At 47.5% G+C, this 27,683-nt stretch overlaps 1 protein-coding gene and 1 long non-coding RNA gene across 2 annotated transcripts; both read right to left on the bottom strand.

Moving 5' to 3' along the window:
- Positions 1-7,106: 7,106 nt before the first annotated feature.
- LOC119358680 lies at positions 7,107-7,906 on the bottom strand. The gene is made up of 3 exons (XR_005172279.1): positions 7,796-7,906; positions 7,587-7,669; positions 7,107-7,500 (listed from the first exon to the last, which is right to left on the bottom strand). It is a non-coding gene; the product is annotated as an uncharacterized LOC119358680 (long non-coding RNA).
- Positions 7,907-23,325: 15,419 nt separating this feature from the next.
- LOC119358679 lies at positions 23,326-25,206 on the bottom strand. Its single transcript, XM_037625129.1, has 3 exons — positions 25,163-25,206; positions 24,870-25,082; positions 23,326-24,683 (listed from the first exon to the last, which is right to left on the bottom strand). Exons 2-3 carry the CDS (start codon positions 25,055-25,057, stop codon positions 23,528-23,530), a joined length of 1,344 nt encoding a protein of 447 aa, XP_037481026.1. The 5' UTR covers positions 25,058-25,082; positions 25,163-25,206; the 3' UTR covers positions 23,326-23,527.
- Between the last annotated feature and the right edge of the window lie 2,477 nt (positions 25,207-27,683).

Below are 27,683 nucleotides of genomic sequence, written 5' to 3'. Positions count from 1 at the left end.
GTTTTGTAACCGAACGTTTGTCTGATTACAAAGGTGAATTACATAAGCACGTGTAATCGTGATAAGAAATAGGAACGCCATGAGGAGGCGGCCTGCTTATGCGCCGGCTTCTTCATCCGGTGCGTCCATAGCATAAGGTCGTCGATGATTCGCTTGAGGGTGAAGATGCTGTGGTGGTTCTGTTGCTTGAAAGTCATGGCATTTCTGGAGTCCCACATCTTCCATAGGATAATGAGGAGGATGGAGTGCCATACTAGCGCGTCTACCTGGCTGGGGAGCCGGCAGTCCCAAAGGTTGTCGATGGAGTTGGGTGGTGATAGTCCGGTCCGCTGCCATATTCTCTGGGCGAGCGGGCAGTCGATGAAGATGTGCGAGCTGGTCTCTTCGTCAAAACCACATCGGGGACATAGCGAGTCTGCCACGATGTGCTTGCGGAGTAGGTTGCTTTTGGAGTTGAGTCTTCCACGAAACAGAAGCCATGCAAAGATTTTCACACGGTTTGGAACGCATGAAGACCAGATGGCGACGGCATGTGCGTCGTCATCAGTGTCGGCAATGACCAGCTGATAGGTGGCCCGTGTAGAAAAATGGAGGCCACCGTTTAGGTAGCGCTCGTCCGGTCCCGGCGACACCTGGAAATCCTGCAGGAGAGACAACAAAGAGCACAACTCGGAAGCGGCATTAGATGTTAGGCGGTTCCTTAGGATTGATTCTAGACCGTGGTTCAAAACAGCAGCCACACGAGCGAGGGGGGTAGTGGTATGCGAGTAGAGGCAGGGAAACAGAGTAGCAAGTGATTGTTGGTGTAGCCAAATATCTAGCCAAAAATAGGTGTTGGTTCCAGAATTTGTGATGACAAAGGAGATGGTGTGTAAAGCTGGTAGCTGGTGGTTTATGGTTTGGCATAGGAAAGAGTGGCTGTTTTGTGGAGCGATGAGAGCATTTGGGTGTTGTAGGTCAATCCAATCTAGCCCGGAGTTTGGTCCGGAAGCATAGCTTTGACAGCAAATTTCATTAGTAGACAATTATTCTGCACACGAAGATTTTTTAGACCTAGACCACCGAACTTTTTTGGCTTACAAACATTTTTCCAGGCAACTAAGCATTGAGCACCGGTGCAAGTTTCCTCTGCGGCCCAGAAGAAGGCCCGACGGATAGAGTCTAGAGTTTTTAGCACGCTTTTGGGGATGAGGAAGACTGACATAAAGTAGACTAGGATGGAGTCGAGGACAGCAGACAGTAGGACGAGCCTGTCACCCTTGGAGAGGATTTTAGCTCGCCAACCTGTCAAGAATTTTCGGCATCGTTCGATAATGGGTAGAAAGGCATTTGGAGGTAAACGGGTCGGTGCCAGGGGTAGTCCTAAGTAGATTTGTGGGAAGGTTGAGGTTGTACACTGCAAGGTGGTGGCAATGGAGTCTGCCACCAAAGGGCAGACATGCATAGGCACGAAAGTAGTTTTTGTGTAGTTTATCGTGAGGCCTGTAGCCATGGCAAAATTTTGGAGAATGTGCTTTAGTTGTATGGTCGCATCATTGGATGCCTTGGCGATGATGAGGGTGTCATCGGCATATTGTAGAACGGTTGGTGGTAGGTGTGAGAACAGGGGGTGTGAGAGGTGTCGGAGGTCGTAGTCTTCTGTGATCATTTGTTGAAGGAGGTTAGCAACGATGATGAATAGGTAGGGTGATATGGGGTCTCCTTGTCTGAGTCCGTTCTTGCAGTTTATCCAATTTCCTAGGATCCCGTTCAACATGACGACCGTTTTTCCTGTTGAGAGGATGTCCTGGATCCAGGCCGAGAATTTTGGCGGGAAGCCGCGGCAGTGGAGGATGGCGGTGAGGGATTCCTAGGAGAGAGTGTCGAAGGCTTTGCTGAAGTCTAGTTTTATGATCATGGTTGGGGCTTTTCGCGAATGGCAGGAGCCGATAAGATCCGCAGCATAGACAAAATTTCCGCGATGCAACGGCCTGAGATGAAGCCAGTCTGGTTTCCGTGAACAAACAATGGGATTAGCGGTTTTAGTCTATTGGTGAGGACCTTTGCGACGGCTTTGACGGGGCAATTTTGGAGAGAGATCGGGCGGTAGGAGTCCGGTGTATTTGCTTCATCTTTTTTTGGTAGCAGAATTAGGTGGGCTCGGTTTAAACATTCAGTTTGGGCAGAGAGATCTTGAAAGTCTGTCATGAACGCGAAGATGTGGTTTTTAACGAGATTCCAGTATTTTCTATAGAAAAGGGGTCCAAAACCGTTCGGTCCAGGGCTAGCTAGGGGGTTCATTTACATGAATGCCTCTTTTATTTCGTCATGAGTAAAGGCAGATTCCAGGTTGAGGAGTTGGGGTAGCAGTTGGGGGTAGTATTGGTGCGGCTGGAAGGACCAGGAGGTAGGTGGTGCGCAGCCGATAATGGATGTGAAGTGGTTCTGAAGAATGACTGCTTTTTGGGCATGAGAGTGGAACTCCGTCCCGTTTTGTAGGAGAGAAGTTATCGTGTTCTTGCGAAGCCTCTGGGAGGCGGCGGCATGGAAGTATTGTGTGTTCTCCTCACCGTGAAAAGCAGCGCGCACTTTCCCTCGTTGTTTCCAGAAGGCCATTTTTTCGGAAATAGCTGTGCGCAGGGCATTTGAGACAACAAGTCTCAACCTGTGTTCGGCTTTTGAGAGCGGGCGGGCTTCTTCTTTTAGGTCAATGAGATTTATGACTTGTTTTGCAGCTGCTTCGCGGAGGTGGGCTGGTGATCGTTTGGATGCCCATTGTTTGAGAGAGGAACGTGTTATTTTTAGGGCTTTGGACAGGGCGGCTGCTGAGTTTATTCATTGGGCCGAGCGATGGTTGGTGGCCCAGCATTTTTGGACGATGTCATGGCATTCTGTGGCGAGAGTCCATGAAGACTCGAATCTAAAGTGGCGCGGTTTGGGCACACCTGTTTGAATGCGTAGGATTAGGGGGACATGATCGGATGTGATACGTGGCAGTGAGGATAAGGTTGTGTTAGGGAAGCAATTATTCCACGGCAGATTAAAGAAAGTTCGGTCTAGTCGTTCTAAGGTTGGCGTAGAGCGTTTGTTGGACCAAGTGAAGCGTCTGTCCAGCAGTGGGAGTTCGAGTAGGGCTAGCCCATTGATCATGTTGTTAAAAGCATCTGCTTCTCATTGGCGGAAGTTTCGGTTATTTTTTTCATGGGAAAACCGGACAAGGTTGAAGTCTCCAACTATTAACCAAGGCGTGTGATCATCTTGTTTGATCAGCCTGAGCTCATCGAGAAATGCTTGTTTGAGGTTGCGGCTTACGGAAGCATAGACGTTAGTGATGATGAAGGGTTGTAGGTGCGCAAGGGACGCGAGTTTGATCGATGTGGCAAAGTTATGGTGTGTGTGAGAGAGTACTGTGAAGTAGTTTGAGTTAAAAGCTGAAACTGTTCCACCAGCTGAGCCGTCGGCCGGTAGAAACACTTTTTGGTCGAGAGAGCGAGGTAAGAAGGATCGGAATTTTTGTTCAGTAATTTCATTTAGTTTTGATTCCTGTAGAAGGGCGCAGTGGGGGCTAATGCTGATAAGTTCGGAGAGTATATCAGCGCATTTTGAGACGTCACCAAGTCCTCTTACATTCCACGAATAGATAGATAGGGTGGTGTTACTCATACAGGTAGAAGTACACCATACACTTAGACGAGAACAAGCTACTGATATGAAACGAAAATAAGCAATAGACTAAGCGGTAGATGAGGCAGACGCAAGGTTTGCCCCAGACACACAAGCGAGGGGATAGGTAGACCCGATCAGTCGAGTCGCGGTAGGGACGGCAAGTCGCCGATAGGACGCCACATGGGCGTGTATGGAGGAGTAGGAGCATCATGGCAGGGCGTCAGCACCGCCGTCGTCGCTGCTGTCGTCGGCATGAGCAACGGAAGCAGCAGCCTCAGCGCCAGCCCCACAGAGTGAGGCAATCTCCGCAAGGGCTGCGGCAGAAGCAGGTGGGGCCTCTGTAACATCAAGCTGGGCGTGGTGGATGGCGTCCTTGAGAGCCTTTGCGACGTTAGAGACGCGCGGCTTTTGCCCTGACAGCCCTAGTAGTCATGTCAGTGAAGACAGAGGGCTCTTTGGCGGCGAGGCGGGAGCTACGGCGGAGGCTTTTGGTCTTGTCCGCCGAACGTTTGGCGCAGTGGCGCAGCTTGCGAAGCACGGACTCGTGGGTGGCTGAATCTGCAGGTTCCAATGTGTTTGTGGTCACGGATATGGTATGGGAGATTTGAGGATTTTTAGTGGAGGGAGGAGAAGGCTGATCAGGGACTGTACCAGGGGAGGAAGCCCCAGCCGAGAAGGTGAAGGCGAAGTGTCTCCGTCGAAGTTTGACGAGGTGGAGCTGTCGTACTGGCAGAACGCCGATGGCAGTTGCAGGGCGGAGGGTGGAGGAGGGGCGTCGAAGACGCCGTCGTCACCACCGACCGCAAGCGGGGGCGCCGGCAGGTGGACGCCCCCGACAGCCGCAGCGAGGCGTGGTGTGGGGCGCGTGATGGTGGCAGTCGTGGAGGAGGAGTCGGCGACGGGGCATGCATGGGCTGGCATGGGGGGTGAGGCTCGCTGCGATGGGGGGCGGAGTCACTGTCGGATGAGATGTTGAGGACGGGTATCCCCCCTCCGCAGGCCCCTTGTCCTCGGATGAGACGTGCAGCGGCAGGTCAGCAGAGCCGCCGACGTTGTTGGGAGGAGGTGGTGTGGTGGCGAGGACAGGGGACGGCGGTGGGCCGTGAGGCAGCTCGTCAGCATTGCCCGTAGGGGCGTTGCGTGGGTTGTTGCCACAGTTGAAGTGGTGGTCGTCCGCGTCCCAGTCCGAGTCGGAGAAGAACGGCGATGGGTCAGAAGGTCCCATCGGGTCGAGGATCGTGGCGAGCTTGGTGATCTTGACGACTTTGATGTCGTTGGAGGGAGGGAGCTGGATTGGCAGGGAGTCCGGCAGGCGTTTGCGCCGGTCGACCATGACGAGGGCGCGGACTGCTGTGAAGTCATGCCCCTCGAGGCAGTAGTGGTCGACGGAGCAAACGTCTCCAAGGCGGCTAAGAGCCCACCGGATCCCGGCGTCGTGCCAGAGCTTGTGCGGGAATTCCGCGGCCTGGACCTCGATTAGCTGCTTGAAGACGGGTGACGCCCGGTCAGCAAGCTCGACCGGCTCGAGTGTGATCTGGTTGCCACGAAAGTCGAGGGAACCGAGGCTGACAAGGTAGTCCCGCACGCTTGCGGACTCAAAAGTGACGCAGCCCGCCCCACGCCAAGAGCCCGCAACGCTGAAGCTAGGGCTGCCGGCGTGAGCCAAGATGGTGTCATGGATGAGCGTCGCAGGGTTGTGGATGGGAGTGCGGAGGTGGGTGAAGGCGATGTGGCCGACGTCATTGACGAGGCATGGAGGCGCGACAATAAGGGGTGCGTGCTCAAGAGGAGGGCCAGAATGGCGCGGGGGGAGATCGCCGCGAGCATGCATAGGAGACGGGCCGAAAGCGGCCGCTGCACGTGCCTCGTTTAGGCGAGCACGCAGGGCGTCTAGGTCTAGCTGAGTGGAGGGCAGGGGTGTAGCGGGGTTCATGGTGGAGTTGTCTTGAGGCATGGAGTGGGTAGTGGAGTGGTGAGCGACAGGGATGCCGATGAAGGGGGTGTCGGGGCCGGCACCATCGCGCGGCCAGCCAGCAGCAGCACCATTGCGGATGGTCGGGGAAGGTGCAGCTGGGTTGGCCATGGTGGAAGTTGGTGGCGAGTTGGGTTGGAGGTGAAATGCTGGGTTAGAGGCGGTGGGGTTTGCTGGGAGAAATGCTATCATGTAGTGCTAATAACACACAGTTCACAATATCATTTGGGCCGGGAAATTCGATGAAAAAAAGCGATCGAGGCGACGCATCCATGCAATTTTGATCTGGATCTGGGCAAAGTAAATCTTTCATGGGAGGAGAGGAGATTTCAAACGGATTGACAGCAACCATCCACTGACCATGATGGCGATGAACCGGTAAAGGCACTACTAACTCAGCAGGACCCACTCAACCATCCACTGAGCATAAGCATGTGAAGGAAGCAGTAAATCCCGATCGGATCGGATCGAATTGAATTGCCCAGAGTAATCTAGGTTGCTTCTGATTGACAGTAATTATGGATCCTGAATCTAACCAAGATTACCTGCACGAATTTACAAAGAATGGATTGGAAGCAGTAGTATGATCTTTGTGCAAGTTAGGAGGGGATATTATTTTTTTGCAGAGTAAATTGGTAATTAAAGCGGATGATGGCACACACACACACTGCATGCATAGTGAGCCTACAGTTGCATCTTGTACTACTGATGCATCCCCCCACCCCGAAATTGGAATCTGCTCCTTATGAATTTGGCAGTCGGCCTAATGCAATTCGCAGTGGAGATGCATTGAGGATCTATATAGGCTGTCAATCTAGGAGCTTGAATTCTCAAGATTGATCTGGCAGCAGATCAGGATGAAACAAAAATGGAGTGAGAACCCAACTCCATCAGAGTACCATCTGTTCCATGGAGTCCAACAGCTGGTCCTCTGATGGAGTTGGGTTCCTGCTCACCTGGACACATTTTTATCACCATCCACAGTAAATATCATATCAGAAATGAATCAAATGCTTAGCATGGACTCTATTGTTTGCTGCTCAAGAATTATAACATATAGGTGGATACGATGCTAGTGCTTACAAGGTTGAGGTGCTTCCAGTATCTCCATAGTGTGGGTGTTCCAAGCTTTGTCAGGTTCACTCTCTGCAACAACATAATTGCCGCGGCACACAGACAGACAGACAAACAGACAGACAGACAGACAGGATCTGAATACAACAAGAATCAAATTATCTCTGCCTTGTCAAACAAATTAGTCACGAGTTTAGCAAAAGCAATGACAATGAGAACGACTTGACCACACTGACAGATCCTACCTAACTAACCATAGCCCATTGCCATGTGATCCCAGTCAGCAGGATAACACGCCTTTCATCATACTCCCTCTGTAAAGAAATATAAGACCTTTTAGATAACTAAAGTAGTGATCTAAATGGTCTTATATTTCTTTACAGAGGGAGCACTATTTATATATGGCCCAATCTCATCTTTCAGACACAAATTACTTGTCATGTCGTTACAGTTGATGCAGTTACATAAATCCAAAGCTATACCAAGTTACTGGCAGCAAGAATCACTTTATAGCACAGCAGAATTCTCATCACTAGGTAGTTCATAGACTGATCATGAAAAAGGGGAATTCAATTCACACTAACAGACCCTGTACATGAGTATATCTTCATGGATTACTGGCGTCCGCATTTTCTCATCACATGCTGCTCCTGTAGCTCTTCAAACTAACAGGAACAGGGGCCTCTGAATCTTCATGGATTTTCTCACACATGCTAATGAATCCACGTATTTAAAGGTGCACGTAAGATTCACAAGAACACACATATCCAAAGGCGCAAAAAGGAAAATAAGGGCTCAGTCCACATCACCTCCAATAGGCAAGAAACAACATATCAGTTCATAGCGGGCATTTCATCAAACAGGTAAAGAGCATCGCAACAGAAGGACGCCTCACCTTGGCGGGCCCCAGAAGAATGAGCAGCGGCGCAGCGGAAGATGAAGTAGAAAACCGACCAAACGAGAGCACAACCAGCGATCCTGCAGACGGAAGGAGGAAAATGGAAGGAGGGATCAAGTAGCAACAAGCGGCAAGAAACGGAAGCAATGAGGCCATGCAAACGGTAGAGCGGAACTGATCTGGTGGAAGGGAACGCAGACCCGCACCTTAACCGTACGCAGCAGCAGCAGGGATGAGAGGCATGGCGAGATGGCAAGCGGAGAAGGACGAAGACGATGCGGTGGAGAGGTGACGACGTGCCCCGAATTAGGCAAGTGAACAGGCAGATAGAGGCGCACACACAAGCCCCGAATTATAGCACACTGAAGATACCACTGTCCTTCTGTGTGCGGTCCCGGAGGCACCATCTTGATCCCTTTGAAGCTGGTTCGACAATGATTAATGACAGAAAGGGGAGAGAAGAATCAACAATAGATTCTGTTAATGCAAAATAAAATGAAAATTCAAAAAAGAGCCAACTGAATTTGAACCTACCAGACCAATATGGTTGGTTATATGCATCCGCTTTATGATGGACACTGGAGAAAAAACAACTGATAAGTGATTATATAGGATAATTGCACATTTTATTAAAACATCTTCAAAATGGTCAACAACTACGTGCAATTTCATATGAATTAGAAAGCCACCATATATATTGATCCACTCTTCAAAGTATTCTTCCAGAACAATCTTCTCAGTCATAAATTTTCAATCATAAATTATGGTCCAGAGTAGAGGTTCCTAATGATAATAAGTGTGATGCCTTGCCATGCTATATATGTGCAACCTTAGTAAATATTACTCCCTCCGTAAACTAATATAAGAGTGTTTAGATTACTAGTGTAGTGATCTAAACGCTCTTATATTTCTTTACAGAGGGAGTACCTTTGAAGGAGCATGCATGAGCATGGCTGTGGTGGTTGGCGCCCTAAGATGATAGTGCAAGTTTTACAACAAACCGCAAAGAAAAAGAAAAAAAGTTTTACAACAAACCTACATAACAACAAGAGAACACAATCTTGGTCTCCCCACTCTGAATACTATCTTGCCCTCGTAATTAATGTAGTATTGAAACTGCAGCCATTAGGCATTATTTTAAGACAAATGAGATAATTATTTAGTTAGGCCTCACATATTGAAAGCAGAAAAAAGTTGAACTGTTTGACAAAGGCTTCACATTTGACGCAAGTATATCACTTAATAAGCAAGCAGTTATAACCTACTGAGTAGCTATACCATATCATCATGGGTCAGCAGTCCTATTAATTTTCATAATAAAATCACCATCGCTAACTAACATAATCAGTTTTGAAGCAATGTAAAATGTCAACCACCACATCTTCAGTTCTAGCATTACTACCAGCACAACCCTGTAATAAAATTAGAAAAGCTATTATTTTTTTTTTGAGGTACAAGAGTAAACAAAATTACTCTTCAGCCAACCCAAAGTCGGCACTCAGGTCGCTCAACAGGTCGTCCGGTACTCCCGGCACACAAAGCAGGTCTCCCATCCTCCTAGCACGGCCAGCCAGTAAATGGACCATCTTGTTCTTCTTCCTGTTGGCGTATTGAACTTTCACATTGCTGAATTTTGTGAATTCCTGATTGATATCCTCAATCGCTGCAAAACATGCCGACAAACACCTGCCCCCCAAGTTCAGGTTATCCGCCATGGCTTTGCAGTCCGTTTCCAGTATCAGGTTGCCATTATACAGCTGCGACATCACATTCAGGCCAGCTAGGATTGATTGCGCCTCAGCTTCCTCTACAGATTTGCAGTGCCCCCCTCGTTTGGATAGAGAGAAGAGAACCACACCCTGATGGTCACGAGCGATTGCACCGACCTGAGAGGACCCATCAGTAGCCAAAAATCCCGCATCCGTGTTAAGTTTAACTGTACTCGCCTCGGGGGGGGGGGGGTCCCAACGCTCGATTGCAGACGCCTCAGCCTCCCCGCCATGGATACACATCCTGGCTCCCTGGGCTGCACCATGACCTACCTGGGCTAGAGCCTTTTTGCCTTTGGGATCATGAATACTCCCAACCAAACAATTGTGGAGCTCCTCCTCATACTGTAACAAGAAAACTGAGGATCGACAGATTGATTCCTTCCCTGTACTATGGGTACAGTCGTCTCGTAGAAACCAGCATCGCCAAAGCAGTAGCAGGATTCTAGTTCTGGTCTCTTGGTTGCAAGGACCAAGCAAATTCTGCAGCCAGTCCTCACCCGTATTCCTGAAGAGTTGCTCGCCCGGGAGGTTCCAGTGGTTCCTCATTGCGTGTCTCAATCCTCTACTCTTCGTACAGGTTACGACAGCATGGAATTCGTCCTCCACACCCGCCCCACATATGTTACACGTGCTGTCAGATTCCAGGGTACGCTTCCACTTGTTCCTCTTTGTGGCCAGAGTGCCAGTTGCAACCCTCCACCCGAAAACCTTCACTTTCTCTGGCACTTTGGCCTTCCAAATTATGTCCCAAATGCTCTGATCGTCTGCCTCGCTTGACGAGCTAGAGGTGGTGGTATTTGATTGATTCCGGATCGAAACCGCCAATCTATGTGCACTCCTCACCGAGAACACGCCCAACTTTTCATTGTGCCAGGCCAACACATCGTAGCCCCATGATCTAGGGAGTTTTATGCTGCAGATTTCCTCCGCATCAAACCTATGGAATAATTGGTGAACTAGCTGTGTGTTCCATCCACTACCATCGGGTTGCATTAATTGATTGACCCAGCGTAATCTGGACCTTCGAATGAACTTGGCTGGGGTTAGGCCTTCTCTTCGAGGTATCCAGTTGTCTCTCTGTATGTTTATCTTTCTCCCATCACCAATTCTCCAAATTAGTCCTGCTTTTAGAAGTTCCAGTTCGTGCTCAATTCCACGCCAGACAGGAGAGGCCTCAGTTGCAAAGACCGTGTCGATAAGCTCCCCGTGCGGGTAGTACTTAGATTTTAGTACCCATGCGCACAAGCTATCTGGACGTTGGATCAATCTCCATGCTTGCCTAGCTAGAAAGGCTTGGTTGAAAAGACTCATGTCCCTAAACCCAATGCCCCCTCCCCTCTTTGGTTTAGTCATCCGATCCCATGCCATCCAATGGACCTTTCGGTGCCCATTTTCCTCCCCCCACCAGAAATCTCTGATTAGTTTTTCATACTTATCACAGAATCCTTGTGTCATCTTAAACACACCCATACAGTAGGTTGGGAGTGCTTGTAGTACAGATTTTACAAGGGTTTCTTTTGCAGCATGGGACATGTATCGCTCGTTCCAGTCAGAACATCTCTTGACGAATCTTTCCATGATTGGTTGAAATTGCTCTTCCTTCATTCAGCCCTCTAGGGTGGGCAACCCTAGATATTTGCTTTCAAAATTAGATGCTGTGATTTGCAATCCCGCTTTCACCTCGAGTTGATGTGAGGCTGGACATATCTCGCTAAACAAAACCGAACACTTGTTGTTACTCAGTAATTGTCCCGAGCCCTTTTGGAATTTTTCCAGAATATCTACAATAGTTTTTGCTTCTTCTTTGCAAGCCTTGTAGAAGATCAGACTGTCATCCGCAAACAGCAAATTTGCGATGCTCGGGCTCCCCCTTGCTATTTTTATTGGAGTGATCCCTCCCCTTCGGATCTCCCTGTCCATCAGACAGGACAGCCCCTCAGCAACGAATAAAAACAAATAAGGACTTAGTGGATCACCTTGCCGTAGTCCTCTCGAGGGGTGGAAGTTTTCTAGGAGTTCTCCGTTAACCTTGACAGAGTACCTCACGGACTTCACACAGCTCATTACCCACCCAATCCATTGCTTGTCAAACCCCAATTTTGACAGGGCCGCCTCTAGAAAGTCCCAGTCCACCCTATCATAAGCTTTTGCCAAATCCAATTTGAGAGCACAATGGGTGTTGGCCGGCTGCCTGCTATGCTGAATTTTGTAGAAGCATTCGAAAGCAATGGTGGCATTGTCCGTTATCAGGCGACCTGGGATAAAAGCGCTTTGTGTTTCAGATATGAGCTCATCCAACAAAGGTCTAAGCCGATTTACCAGACATTTGGAAATCACCTTGTAAATTACATTACAAAGGCTAATAGGGCGAAAATCCTTCAAGTATTCTGGGTTGTTTTTCTTTGGAATTAGGACGATAACCGCATCATTTATTCCTTCCGGCATGGACCCCTCTTTGAAGAAATTCAGCACTGCATTTACCACATCCTGCTTAACTGTACTCCAGTTTCTTTGGAAAAATCTCGCGGGGAAGCCATCCGGACCGGGAGCTTTCAGGGGGCCAATTTGAAAGAGAGCATCGCTTACTTCCTTCTCCGTGAACTCCTTAACTAACGACTCATTCATCCCCGCAGTAACCTTTTCATTCATGTAGCTGGTGATCAGATTTGGGTCCAGCCCTCCTTCCTTTGTGTATAAGTCCTTGAAGAAATTTGTGGTCATCTCCTGCAGTTTTACTTTGTTTTCCACCCACTCGCCATTCTCATCTTTTAATTTGTTAATTGTGTTCTTTTTGCGTCTCCACGATGCCTTTCGCTGGAAATACTTTGTATTTCTGTCTCCCTCCCGCAGCCAGAGAGCTCTCTATCGTTGTCGCCACATCATCTCCTCACGGTGGAGCAGCTCGTCCAGATTTCTCGAGACCGTCTTGATTTCCTTGTCTCTTTCTGGCGAAGGGGTGCGTTTCCAAAGGATCTCAAGTTGCTTCCTTAGTGCACCAGTTTGTTTTATTACAGAACCAAACTTCGTCCTTGCCCAAGTGCTCAAAGATTGCTGGAGTTCAACTAATTTTGCCGATATGTCAGACATATTAGCGCATGGATTTCTCTTATGCCACGATTCCATTATAGCATCTGACAGCGAGTCCAGCCTTTCCCACATGTGTTCATAACGGAATGCTTTATTCACAGGCCTCCATTCTTTTCTTGAGCCAAATCTGAGAAGGAGAGGAAGGTGATCCGAACGTGAGGAGCAGATGTGCTCGATTGAGGCTTCCGGAAACAATGCACTCCATCGATGGTCTGCCACTCCCCGGTCAATCCTTGCCTTCACATTATTAGCCCCCTCTTGCTTATTGTCATATGTCCATTTCGGGCCCTTAAAGCCCAGATCGAGCATGCTGCAGTCCGCAAGCACGTCTCTAAAATTTTCCATGTTCTTCTCACTCCTCTGGGCACGAGAAAAGTGTTCATGCTGCCATGCCGCTTCATTAAAGTCGCCTATCATTAGCCATGGTTCGATTGATAAAGGTCTTATTCTTCTCAGTAAATCCCACATATGGTGTCTCTCACTCGCTTTCGGTTCGCCGTATACCAAGGTGCCACGCCATTGCCGACAGTGAGGGTTCAGACAAATTAACACATCGATGTAACGCGGGCCAACAGCGAGCTTCTTTATTTCAACTTGCTCATCATAGAATAGAACAATACCTGCACTCTTTCCTTTCCCAACATGGGAGATGCAGAATTTAAGGCCTAGCCTGCTACGCAACTTATTGACATACTCCTCGCTGCTTCTAGTTTCAGAGATAAAGACTAAAGACGGACGGTAGGTATGCACTAGGCATACAAGCTCTTGAACTGTCCGGGCTTGACCGAGGCCCCGACAGTTCCAACTGATTATTGTCATGGCTCCTGGCGGGTGCTAACAGGCGCACCCACCAGTTGACCAAGAGCCCCTGGCTCGGTAGCTTCCTGACCGCCCTTCTGTCCCGTGTTACTCTGCCCTTCAGCTTGTTCTCCCCCCTTCTTCTTTTTGTATTGCTCAGGATCCACACTTCCCTCTGTAGGATTGGTCGCCCCTTTCTTCTCCTGCTCACCTGCATCCCTCTTACATAGAACTGACCCGTGTTGCGCCTGTCCCCCTCCCTTGCTTCTGGGTGAGAACTTCTTACGTTTGTTGCCTCCCCCTTTGCCCGCTGTGTTGCCCTCAGAAGCATCCTTAGTGTTTGCAACTACCACTGCAGCCTGAGTTTTTACCTGCCCCAGAGCATCTCCCATCTTCCTGATCTTTCCTCCTTCTTCTAGCTCCTTAGTCCTCTCTTTCTCCATGCCTGAATCCCGTGGAGCAACCTGTTCATGCATCATCACTGTCATTTTTTGGTCATCCTCCGGAGCAACAGAGCCATCTGCTGTAGCTCCTTTTCCAGAAGTGTCCAGGCCCCCTTGCTGCACAGACTCAAAACCAGGAGGGAACTCCGGGCCCTCAAGCTCAGCCCTCTCACCCTTCCACACCGGGGTTGAGGGTACCGGCTGGGGCAAAGCCGCTTTGGCAGGTACCAGTCTGGCCCCGCCGACCCCCACGCCTGCGGTATCCAGCCGTATAGCACTAACGGCCGCGATTGCTTCCTGCACCAAAGGGTCAGCCAGCACTTCTTCAGGCACGCTGCCATACTTCACTGTCGCCCCCTTCTGTGTAGCCAAGAACCGGTCCTCCCCTCTGTCCGACTCGAACAGCAGGAAACGCCTGGCACTACTAGCTTCTGGGACTACGACTCCACCCCTACTCTGACTCCTCTTAAAAGGTGAAGCGCGCATTGCTGCCAAAAATCTCATCTCTTGGAGATCATTAGGCAGCTTACAATCGCGCTGGCCGTGCCCTAGGTGGCCACATGAGCTACAAAACCTCGTGAGTCTCTCATATTTTACATTCAGCTTATACAATTTTCCTCAGCTCTATCATAGGTTTCTATCTTACTGCGGGTCAGCTCATCAACATCATGGTTTATGCGCACTCGCATGTAATCACCCCAGATCCTGCCCTCCCTATCAGCATCCACCTCAAGCACCTCTCCAAGTTCAGCCCCAATCTCTCTGGCAACAGGTTCAAAAAGCATGATTGGTGGGGCATCGTAAATACGAGCCCACATCGGCATCTGGGCAACTACCACGTCGCCCGGTCGAGCACTCCCATCCACGCCCACCATGAGGAAGGCATCGCCCTTGTGTGTCCAAGGGCCGTTGTTGAGGATGAAACGAAGATCTCCTTCCCTCTCAAACTCAAGGAGGAAGCAGTTGTTCTTCAAGGGGGTATAGTTAAGCCGCCCCCGAAGACCCCACTTGCTCTTGAGCTCGTTGAACAAGCCCATGATGCCGAAGATTTGCACTGAGAAGAACAGCCCAACGGCTACCCATCTCGAACGCATAGCCGCGCGCTCCCGCGCCAGGTTCAGCTGGACGACGCTCGCCGCCCGTACCCCCATATTGATGGGGAACACAGGGGCGACAACATGCTCAAGCTCATCGAGCCTTTCTCCCATGCTCCCTCCAGCGTCGTGCCGGCCGGGGGTGCGGATGGTGTCGCTGCGGCTCCCGGATGGCCCCCCTCGGAGGAGTGGACGCCCCCCCAGCGTCGGTTTGCCATTGGAGGCCACCTCCTCATCGGGGTTCATCCCCTCCTTGCCCTTGCGCTGTCCCTGATCAGCCATGGTGGTGGTATTCTTTTGCGGTTGGACACTACACACAAAAGCGATGAGCATGGATTTTCCCCTCTGGTCCTTTATATCAACCTGAATCCTACTATGTGGCACCATATCGCTCTTGATCACCGACTGATTCACTGCCCCCGTTGCGCGATCTGATTTGTGATTGATACAATCTTTATCCTTCCCTCTATCTGGCGGCTCCGATTTCAGATCTGGCCCTTTGTATAATTCCTTTGAGACATGATTCCTCTCCAAATTAGCAATACCCAAATCCCTTCTTACCAACTCCATTTTTGATCTAATCCTCTCTACTCCCCTGCTAGCGGATTCGGGAATCATACCTGTGATTTGTTTCTTCCCTGATCGCCCCGCTTTTTCCTTCTCTGCCAATCTCCTCACCGCCTCCCTCGCTGTGATCCATACTTCACGCATGCCCAGTGGGTCATTCTGATCCAGATCCCGGGCCTTGCACTCTCCTTGTACATCCTTCCTCACATACCTCGATCCCTCCGCCGTGTATCCATGATCACAGAGATCGGCGGACGATCGCCTCGGGGTCGCCCCGACCGGGGCTCCGTAACTTACGCTAGTCATGTGGGCTGTGTATGTATTCTATTTCAATTAGAAAAGCTATTATACTAAAGATTAACAAATACTTTGCTGCACTAAAAGAAGCAAGAGACACAGACCCATAAACCTTGTTTATTGCTGAACCAAGGGATCAAATGGTATGGAGGGCAAGGTCTAAAAATAAGGCCATATACAGTTCTTCATTGGCCACCAGGACTTTGAGTATCAGCCACCACAACCCAACAGAGACGGGGATTAAATCAAAAGATGGCAGTAAACTTGGACGACAAACAGATTTGGGCCAATTGGCCGAAATCGAACTGCTGGGCACAGTTCCAAGCAGCCCGCATATCCTTTTTGAAAGCAGATTGGCTCAAGTTTTTTGTGGTATGAACCCTAGCTAGGGCTAGCCACGGAATCTCCTCCACCAGATCTGGGGCTTCCTCTTCAACCACAACATCATCAAACTCCTCCTCATGGAGGTCCAGCTTATCAAAGAAATCTCCTAGGTCGTCATCCACTCTTCCTTGGGAGCCACGATTCGTCGACGAGAACACCTCCGACGCCGCCGCCATAGGGTGACTCGAGGGTAGCGGCCGCCGAACACCGCGTGTACCAACAGGGGATGGAGAGGGGTAGGAGACCCCCCGGCTTACCCTCGGATCACGATCAGACGAAAGGGAACGGCGGGATACGCCGACTATGGTGGACTTACGGCGGGGTTCGCCGCAAGGAAGTAAACCCTAGACGTCGCTAGGGGAGGCCCGACGCAGCACTTTATAATATCATCCTCTAAACATTCCACATTTTTTTCAGATTTTTTCGAAACTTTTAAACATGGTTCCCACGATGTTTTTTTTATATTGGTTTCGTATGATACTCTCCCAAGGTACAAGGTGGGCACTATTGTCATGTGAGGCTGGACAGGCAGTTCATCTATAGATTGGTGCAACATGTTCTAGATGGCGCCGGTGAGGCATTTAGTTGCTGCCTCATCAGATCACTTGCCTATTTTATTGATGAATGAGATGGAGGCCTCCAATGCAATCCAACCTGTGGTTGGATGGTTAGAAGGACGGTGGTATCTTCAGTCTACCAGGGTTCAAATCCTTGTGATCCGCGTATTTTCTTGGATTTATTCTAGACTTTCCGGTGATCCGCGTTCATTGGGAGCAGATGTTACCATGCCTATGATGACTTCGTTAGTCTCAAGATGATATACCGGAGCAGTCTCTCGAAGGTACTCATAGGGACGAGTGTATGCTTGTATATATGAGCGCCTACGTCTATGTTGTGTTCCAAAAAAAAGATATGGAAGCCTCAAATAGGATAATTGCTATCAACAACCGTTCAAGTTATATTCGTATTAGAAACATTTTCAAATACGCTTGCCTCCCATGGTTTTTCAAATGGATGTAGCCGCCGCCGCCATAGGGTGACTCGAGGGTAGCGGCCGCCGAACACCGCGCGTACCAACGGGGGATGGAGAGGGGTAGGAGACCCCCCGGCTTGCCCTGGGATCACGATCACACGGAAGGGAACGGCGGGATACGCCGGCTATGGTGGACTTACAGCGGGGTTCGTCGCAAGGAAGTAAACCATAGACGTCGCTAGGGGAGGCCCGACGCAGCACTTTGTAATATCATCCTCTTAACATTCCACATTTTTTCAGATTTTTTCAAAACTTTTAAACATGGTTCCCACGATGTTTTTTTTATATTGGTTTTCGTATGATACTCTCCCAAGGTACAAGGTGGGCACTATTGTCATGTGAGGCTGGACATGCAGTTCATATATAGACTGGTGCAACATGTTCTCGATGGCGCCCGTGAGGCATTTAGTTGCTGCCTCATCAGATCACTCGCCTATTTTATTGATGAATGAGATGGAGGCCTCCAATGCAATCCAACCTGTGGTTGGATGGTTAGAAGGACAGTGATATCTTCAGTCTACCAGGGTTCAAATCCTTGTGATCCGCGTATTTTCCTGGATTTATTCCAGACTTTCCGGTGATCCGCGTTCAGTGGGAGCAGATGTTCACGTGCCTATGATGACTTCGTTAGTCTCAAGATGATATACCGGATCAGTCTCTCGAAGGTACTCATAGAGACGAGTGTATGCTTGTATATATGAGCGCCTACGTCTATGTTGTGTTCCAAAAAAAAGATATGGAAGCCTCAAATAGGATAATTGCTATCAACAACCGTTCAAGTTATATTCGTATTAGAAACATTTTCAAATACGCTTGCCTCCCATGGTTTTTCAAATGGATGTAGCCGCCGCCGCCATAGGGTGACTCGAGGGTAGCGGCCGCCGAACACCGTGCGTAATAACGGGGGATGGAGAGGGGTAGGAGACCCCCCCCCCCCGGCTTGCCCTGGGATCATAATCACACGGAAGGGAACGGTGGGATACGCCGGCTATGGTGGACTTACGGCGGGGTTCGCCGCAAGGAAGTAAACCCTAGACGTCGCTAGGGGAGGCCTGCTACCTCTTGTGCACTGCGCTGGTTTTCCCTTAAAGAGGAAAGGGTGATGCAGCCAAGTAGCATAAGTATTTCCCTCAGTTTTGGAGAACCAAGGTATCAATCCAGTAGGAGATCACGCTCGAGTCCCACGCACCTACACAAAAAAATAAGAATCTCGTAACCAACGCGATAAAGGGGTTGTCAATCCCTTCACGGTCACTTACGAGAGTGAGATCTGATAGATATGATAAGATAATATTTTTGGTAATTTTATGATAAAGAGAAATAAAGATGCAAAGTAAAATAAACGGCAATAGAAATAACTAAGTGTTGGAAGATTAATATGATGGAAGATAGACCCGGGGGCCATAGGTTTCACTAGTGGCTTCTCTCAAGAGCATAAGTATTATGGTGGGTAAACGAATTACTTCGAGCAATTGATAAAATTGAGCATAGTTATGAGAATATCTAGGCATGATCATGTATATAGGCATCACGTCCGCGACAAGTAGACCGAAGGCATCTACTACGATTACTCCACACATCGACCGCTATCCAGCATGCATCTAGAGTATTAAGTTCATAAGAACAGAGTAATGCTTTAAGTAAGATGACATGATGTAGAGGGATAAACTCATGCAATATGATATAAACCCCATCTTTTTATCCTCGATGGCAACAATACAATATGTGTCGGTTCCCTTTCTGTTACTGGGATCGAGCACCGCAAGATTGAACCCAAAGCTAAGCACTTCTCCCATTGCAAGAAAGATCAATCTAGTAGGCCAAACCAAACTGATAATTCGAAGAGACTTGCAAAGATAAACCAATCATACATAAAAGAATTCAGAGAAGATTCAAATATTGTTCATAGATAAACTTGATCATAAACCCACAATTCATCGGATCTCGACAAACACAGCGCAAAAGAAGATTACATCGAATAGATCTCCAAGAGAATCGAGGAGAACTATGTATTGAGATCCAAAGAGAGAGAAGAAGCCATCTAGCTAATAACTATGGACCCGAAGGTCTGAAGTAAACTACTCACACATCACCGGAGAGGCCATGGAGTTGATGTAGAGGCCCTCCGTGATCAATGCCCCCTCCGGCGGAGCTCCGGAAAAGGCCCCAAGATGGGATCTCTTAGGTACAGAAGGTTGCGGCGGTGGAATTAGGTTTTCGTGGTGCTCCTGGATGTTTGGGGGGTACGTGGATATATATAGGAGGAAGAAGTACGTCGGTGGAGCAACGAGGGTCCCACGAGGGTGGAGGGCCCGCCCAGGGGGGTAGGCGCGCTCCCCTGCCTCGTGCCCTCCTTGATCGTTTCTTAACGCCCACTCCAAGTCTCCTGGATCACGTTTGTTGAGAAAATCACGTTCCCGAAGGTTTCATTTCGTTTGGACTCCGTTTGATATTCCTTTTCCTTGAAACCCTAAAATAGGCAAAAAAACATCAATTTGGGTTGGGCCTCCGGTTAGTAGGTTAGTCCCAAAAATGATATAAAAGTGTAAACTAAAGCCCATTAACATCCAAAATAGATAATATAATAGCATGGAGTAATCAAAAATTATAGATACATTGGAGACGTATCAAGCATCACCAAGCTTAATTCCTGCTCGTCCTCGAGTTGGTAAATGATAAAAGAAGAATTTTTGATGTGGAATGCTTTCTAACATATTTCTCAATGTAATTTTTCTTTATTGTGGCATGAATGTTCAGATCCGAAAGATTCAAGATAAAAGTTTAATATTGACATAAAAATAATAATACTTCAAGCATACTAACTAAGCAATCATGTCTTCTCAAAATAACATGGCCAAAAAAAGTTATCCCTACAAAATCATATAGTCTCGCTATGCTCTATCTTCACCACACAAAATATTTAAATCATGCACAACCCCGATGACAAGCCAAGCAATTGTTTCATACTTTTAATGTTCTCAAACTTTTTCAATCTTCACGCAATATATGAGCGTGAGTCATGGATATAGCATTATATGTGGAATAGAATGGTGGTTGTGGAGAAGGCAAAAAAGGAAAAGATAGTCTCACATCAACTAGGCGTATCAACGGGCTATGGAGATGCCCATCAATAGATATCAATGTGAGTGAGTAGGGATTGCCATGCAACGGATGCACTAGAGCTATAAGTATATGAAAGCTCAACAAAAAAAACTAAGTGAGTGTGCATCCAACTCGCTTGCTCATGAACACCTAGGGCGTTTTGAGGAAGCCCATCATTGGAATATACAAGCCAAGTTCTATAATGAAAAATTCCCACTAGTATATGAAAGTGATTCATAGGAGACTCTCTATCATGAAGATCATGGTGCTACTTTGAAGCACGAGTGTGGAAAAAGGATAGTAGCATTGTCTGTTCTCTCTTTTTCTCTAATTTTTTTTATTTGGGCCTTCTTTCTTTCTTTCTTTTTCTTTTTGACCTCAAATAGGATAATTGCTATCAGCAACCGTTCAAGTTATATTCGTATTAGAAACATTTTCAAATACGCTTGCCTCCCATGGTTTTTCAAATGGATGTAGCCGCCGCCATAGTGTGACTCGAGGGTAGCGGCCGCTGAACACCGCGCGTACCAACGGGGGATGGAGAGGGGTAGGAGACCCCCCCCCCCCCGGCTTGCCCTGGGATCACGATCACATGGAAGGGAACGCCGGGATACGCCGGCTATGGTGGACTTACGGCGGGGTTCGCCGCAAGGAAGTAAACCCTAGACGCCGCTAGGGGAGGCCCGACGCAGCACTTTATAATATCATCCTCTTAACATTCCACATTTTTCAGATTTTTTCGAAACTTTTAAACATGGTTCCCATGATGTTTTTTTTATATTGGTTTTCGTATGATACTCTCCCAAGGTACAAGGTGGGCACTATTGTCATGTGAGGCTGGACAGGCGGTTCATCTATAGACTGATGCAACATGTTCTTGATGGCGCCCGTGAGGCATTTAGTTGCTGCCTCATCAGATCACTCGCCTATTTTATTGATGAATGACATGGAGGCCTCCAATGCAATCCAACCTGTGGTTGGATGGTTAGAAGGACAGTGGTATCTTCAGTTTACCAGGGTTCAAATCATTGTGATCCGTGTATTTTTCTGGATTTATTCCAGACTTTCCGGTGATTCGCGTTCAGTGGGAGCAGATGTTCCCGTGCCTATGATGACTTCATTTGTCTCAAGATGATATACTGGATCAGTCTCTCGAAGGTACTCATAGGGACGAGTGTATGCTTGTATATATGAGCGCCTGTGTGTGTTGTGTTCCAAAAAAAAAGATATGGAAGCCTCAAATAGGATAATTGCTATCAACAACTGTTCAAGTTATATTCGTATTAATGTTTGCTTGCAAAACAAGCATGGCGGCAACTTCAAGATATGTGTTCTCTCAACTACCCCAATGGCAAGTTCTTGAGTCTGGAGGGGTATATGTGAAGGAAGAGATGTTCTTATATAGGAACTGGTCAGGAGGATTGGAACTGGTTCTTGCACTCGCATCATGCAAGACAATTGGATACCGAATCATCTTCTTTGCATCTTTCTGCTGCATGACCAACAGTATTAGAGTAGCTAAAATTGGATAGCGAATGCTCCCTTTGTTCGTCCTTTCATCTTCAGGTTCAGGATCCAACAGTAAACATTTGAAACTGGCCTGAATCTTGACAAAATTCTTGTGCACGGTGACAAAATTTCTTTCTGTTGGCTGCTTTGCTTGAAACTCCTTTCTATCTTCCTCACGATTTCTCTGCAAGGTCTTGACATCGTATCTTCTGAATCTGTTACTTTTGTTCGTAGCACAAGGAGCACCTTGCTGCAGAGAAGAACATGGTTAGGCAGGGAGGGAAACCTTTGCCTTTGTTTACCGTCTCCACCCGCCTTCGGATGGTGCACGATCAAACATCAGGGACTGGGAGTTTTTTTACCACCCAAGAGATGTTCTCCAGTAATAACCAGGCTGAACTACTGAATGCACCCGAAAAAATGCCGCATCCACAACAAACCAAATGCCGCCTCCACAGCAAACCACACCGCCTCCGGAATCCGAGCTTGACGAGGGATTTTATGAGAGAGAGAACCCAACCTCATCGACACTCTAGATCCATGCCGCCTCCAAGGATTTACTGGCTCTAGACACCAGTTGTCTACAACTGACTGTCACTAACTGAATCTAGCACTAGAATTTCAGAGATTCGGAGCAAGATTGGCTCGATTTGCTAGGGTTTATGTAGCCCAAAGCTACTGGAAGATAGTCGAAAACGGAAGGAAATGGTAGTTTTATAGACATTACACACAGGGACCTGGTGAAAAGCAGAACAGAAAGAGGAGACATTGTCGGATGTTGAACAGCGACACACAGGAGGTTGAGGAGCGTCTGATCCACGATCAACGACTGCCGAGAAACTAAACCAGCAAACCTGTATCTTGCATTCCAAAAGAAATCACTAGGTTCAAGGGGCTGCCTTTTGCAGCCTCCAACAAACAAGGAGTGCACCCCGAAAAAAGTAAATAAGTATGGACCTATTATCAAAGCCGAGGACCTATATTCAAAAAGAAACAAATTATTTTGGGCCCAGCAAGTTATACTGCCTCTTGTTTTCTCCTCTTTTTTTTGAATGGTCAGAAAACAAGTTGTATTGCTGAGTAGTAGTAGATTAGTTTCAGTTTCAGGCATTTTGTGCAGACTGCTCCAGCGGCTATTCCTTCCATAGACAAATATAAATATCTTCATTTAAAAACAAAATTGGAACCTGCATACCATTAACACTCTCATTCTCATATCTAAAGTAAAAAAACATGATTTTTATCTTTAACTGCAAGCTACACATGGCCAAAAGTCAAAACTGAGCATGCTTTTTTTTAAGAAAGAACAACTGGAATCTGCATTCCATTACCACTCTCATACTCCTACCTGAAGTGAAAAGAATGATTTTTATTTTCAATTGCAAGTGGAGTTGATCAGCAATGTCATACCTGCTCAGTTTTGACTTAGTTACAACATTGTCAGTGACTTGAAGATGAAGAGCTTGTACTTGACCAAACTGCTATTTTTCTTCATAACCAAACTGTAGTTACTTGAAATCAACTCTGGAAACTGAACCAGTATTACTATATACTATATGATCTACTTGTTTTTGTTTCTACCTAGAAGATTGGATTCTTCAGCTAGCACAACAGTTCAAAATTAACATCAAACAATTATTTGCTCAGCAGCAAATCTGAATACTAGATGGAAATGGTCCAAAATAACACCGGGGAGTTAAAATTACGGTACGTTTCATCATACAATAATACAGATTATTTAAGCTGGCTTAGCACTAGAGTCAGTACTCCTTGCTGTAAACAGGGAGCAGAAGATAGAGAGCAAACTAAGTGCCAGAATGCATGCCTGCATAAACTAGCCGCGGTTCCAAATTCAGAGCACCGCCTCGATCCTCAGTTGCTTCTTAAACATGTAACGATGGGATTTGTGCTTGATCATACGGAGGCCATGCATCAGCCCTTTGCCTTTGCCGCCATTGCTGCCAGCCTCACTGCCGCAGTTGCAACTCTCATTGCCGGAGCAATCGGTGCCACTACTGTGGTGGCCATTGTCTTTGCTGGCACCAGTTCTGCCATTCTTGCCTTTGCCGTTGCTGAAGGCTAGCTCCATACCGGTGAAGAGGGCAAATTCCTTGACAGCATCCATCTCGTTCCATTCCTTGTTGAATTTCATGAAATCCAAGAAGTCCACGATGATGAATCTGCCATAACCAAGGTTGACGACACAGGGATTGCGCAAGCTGTTTGGCTGCCACTCCTCTGGCAGGTCATCACGCTGCCAGATCCGCATCTTGTCTGGCGACAGCTCCTCCCCTCTGACGAGGCCTGAGAGGTCAGCAGCGCAGAGGAGGTTGTCCTGTGACATGCCAAACCAGAGTCCAAGCTCAGGGACGTAATCTGCCTTGCCATGGAAGGGCATGAGGCAGTCGCCAGCTTTGCTCCACTCACGAGTTGCGATGTGGAAGCAGTAGGTGCCAGCACCCTGGGCCCCACAGATGGAGAAGCAGATGCTGTCGCCGACGAGGGCGTGGCCGAAGACCATGGCGTGCTCGTGGTGGCTGATCCACGGCGGCAGAGGGAGGATGTCGCAGTGCCAGAACTTGCTAGATAAGGCGGACTGGTCGAACCCCCTCCACACCAGGGCCTCGAACTGCGGCCGCACCTCCGCCTTGTCCGGATGGAGGAGGCCATCGATGATGTAGAGGTCGCCAGTGTCTTCTTGGTGGCCATCAGGAAGGTGCACGTCCGTTGGAGGGACGGAGATGACCATCAGCATCTCCTTGACTCCGTGGAGGCATGGCAGGGTATCCATGTAGCGGAAGCCATCGACGATGTTGAAGCGTAACATGCGGTTCCCGCGGTCGCCCAAGATGACCTTGCTCTCCGAGGCGGTGGGGAAGAAATGGACGAAGCGACTTGAGTTGAGCCAGGGGGAGATTTGCGGTGGCCCCATGACCAGCTCGGGTTTTGGCACATCCATCTTGGGCGCCGCCGCCTCCGCCGTCGCCAGTTTAGTGTTGTAGATCCTTTTCCCAAAAATGCTAGACCTACGTAACTTGATACGTAAAGCTACGTTCCTTCCTTCCTTCTCAACTAAACATCCGCCCCTGAGTTTTACGGGTGGGCCTGGGCCAATTTACCCTTCCAACCAAAACATGCCAGGTCAGATTTTACGTACGTTACGTAGAAATCCTTACGTAGGTGTAGCAAAGCTCCTTTTCCTGTTGCCGGCACGGGCCTTGTCGGGGGCCAGCGTGGGCAGCACCATGCCATGCGCGGCCGCCTCTTCTGCCGTCGGGTGAAAAAGTTGCAACTTGGAGAGGTTCAGGCGCCGCAGCGAATACGCGCGTTTGACCCCGTCATAAAGCCCCAAGTTGAGGATCTGCCGCATGCCTCCGCTCATCCCCGATCGACTCTCCAACGATCTCCTGGGAGGGTAACAAGTAGTAGTAGAATAAGGACAAGCAAATCGAAGCAAGTTGACACAGATCTACAGGCGGCGGCGAACCTTGAGCAAATCAGCGGCGGCGTCGGCGAACCTGGAGCAGAGCGGCGGCGGCGGCGGGGAACTTGGAGCACCTTATCACCCCCGCGTGCTGTTTGTTCATGGGCTGGGCCTTCCATTACACATACTAAATTGGATTCTTCACATACTATATTGCTTTTACTAAAAAAAAACTTGCCTTAAAAAAAACTAAAAAACAAACAAACATATTATACTGCTGCTACTGCTTAAAAAAAACATACTTTACTGCTGCTAGTTTCCCCTCTTGCTAGGGTTTCTTTCTCTTGGCTGGCGACTCGCCGCCATCGAGTAGCTTCACCTTCCGTCCCCCGACCCCTCTCCGACCGTAGACATGTGTTCAAAATATTTATTAAAAATGTTAATGATGTAACTAAAAACAATTTAATATCTATAAAAATGTTTCTAGTGTACACAAATTTGTTCATAAAATGTGGTATAATATTCTTAAAAAATGGAGAAGTTTTTTTAAAACAAATATTTGTAAGGCTCTTCAACAAAAAACTCATTTTGGGAACTCGAAAATGGAAAATGAATATGCCAAAATTTGTCTTTTTCATGAGAGGTGGATCAAAAACTTTTTGCATCCAACCATTTGGTCAATTGTACATTAAATATGGCCTAGTATTTTAGAAATTTAATTTGGTCCAATTTTGCAACAAATATATGGTAGGTTCTTCAAAAAAACTCATTTTTGGCACTAAAAAATAGAAAAATGCTTTTTTGTCCAAAGAAAATAAAAACTCACTTAGGAAACATTGTTCGTCATTGCAAGATGCACCCTTGTGCACTATATGAGATCATTTGAACAAACTATGCCATGAATGTGGCCATAATATTGATCATTTGGCTTGAAAGTCATAGATCTCCACACGAGATAGCTCATTTCTGAGAACATTTTTTTAAATAATTGCGGTATTACAAGTTTATTATTTTTCCTGTGAACTTGGCCACATATAATGACACCATGCGAAAGTTTTCCAATTTTTTATTTTTTTTATTTTTTCATGCCCGTTTCAAAATGCGGTCAAAACGGCGGGCATGACCGTTCCTATCTAGTGATTGAATCTTGGAAAACTGTTGGTGTTTCTCTGATTAAATAAATACTTTTGTACCTAAAATGATTTTTGGGAAAAATAAATAGCAAACTATGAGGCAGCTGCAGTTCAAATTTGACCCGCTTCCTACTGAATCGGCGGAAATTTGTCTTTTTCACGAGAGGTGGATAAAAGTTTTTGACACCCAACCATTTGGTCAATTTGAAGGAAATATACCCTAGAGGCAATAATAAAGTTGTTATTTATATTTCCTTATATCATGATAAATGTTTATTATTCATGCTAGAATTGTATTAACCAAAAACTTAGTGCATGTGTGAATACATAGACAAATAGAATGTCACTAGTATGTCTCTACTTGACTAGCTCGTTGAATCAATGATGGTTATGTTTCCTAACCATAGACATGAGTTGTCATTTGATTAACGAGATCACATCATTAGAGAATGATGTGATTGACTTGACCCAACCGTTAGCTTAGCACGATGATCATTTAGTTTGTTGCAATTGCTTTCTTCATAACTTATACATGTTCCTCTGACTATGAGATTATGCAACTCCCGAATACCGGAGAAACACTTTGTGTGCTATCAAACGTCACAACGTAACTGGGTGATTATAAAGATGCTCTACATGTGTCTCCGATGGTGTTTGTTGAGTTGGAATAGATCGAGATTAGGATTTGTCACTCCGTGTATCGGAGAGGTATCTCTGGGCCCTCTCGGTAATGCACATCACTATAAGCCTTGCAAGCAATGTGACTAATGAGTTAGTTACGGGATGTTGCATTACGGAACAAGTAAAGAGACTTTCCGATGACAAGATTGAACTAGGTATTGAGATACCGACGATCGAATCTCAGGCAAGTAACATACCGATGACAAAGGGAACAACATATGTTGTTATGCGGTTTGACCGATAAAGATCTTCGTAGAATATGTAGGAGCCAATATGAGCATCCAGGTTCCGCTATTGGTTATTGACCGGAGATGTGTCTCGGTCATGTCTACATAGTTCTTGAACCTGTAGGGTCCGCACGCTTAACGTTCGATGACGATTTGTATTATGAGTTATGTGATTTGATGACCGAAGTTTGTTCAGAGTCCCGGATGAGATCAGGGACATGACGAGGAGTCTCGAAATGGTTGAGGCGTAAAAATCGATATCTTGGAAGGCTATATTCGGACATCGGAAAGGTTCCGAGTGATTCGGGTATTTTTCGAAGTACCGGAGAGTTACGGGAATTCGTATTGCGCCTTAATGGGCCATACGGGAAAGGAGAGAAAGGCCTCAAGGGTGGCCGCGCCCCTTCCCCATGGACTGGTCCGAATTGGACTAGGGAAAGGGGGCGTCCCCTTCCTTCCTTCTCCTTCTCGCTTCCCATTTTCCTATTCCATGTAGGAGGTGGAATCCTACTAGGACTAGGGAGTCCTAGTAGGACTCCACAC

This window comes from Triticum dicoccoides, chromosome 2A (genome assembly GCF_002162155.2).
Source record: "Triticum dicoccoides isolate Atlit2015 ecotype Zavitan chromosome 2A, WEW_v2.0, whole genome shotgun sequence".
In the NCBI taxonomy this organism is placed as follows: Eukaryota; Viridiplantae; Streptophyta; class Magnoliopsida; order Poales; family Poaceae; genus Triticum; species Triticum dicoccoides.
This window is presented reverse-complemented; position numbering and strand designations above follow the sequence as displayed.

Bases quoted from the DNA above. Each gene is read 5' to 3' on its own strand.
- LOC119358679 (XM_037625129.1), bottom strand. From the start codon at position 25,057: ATGAGCGGAGGCATGCGGCAGATCCTCAACTTGGGGCTTTATGACGGG. The intron at 24,684-24,869 runs GAGCTTTGCTAC...CATTTTTGGGAA, and splicing joins CGTGCCGGCAACAGGAAAAG to AAGGATCTACAACACTAAAC.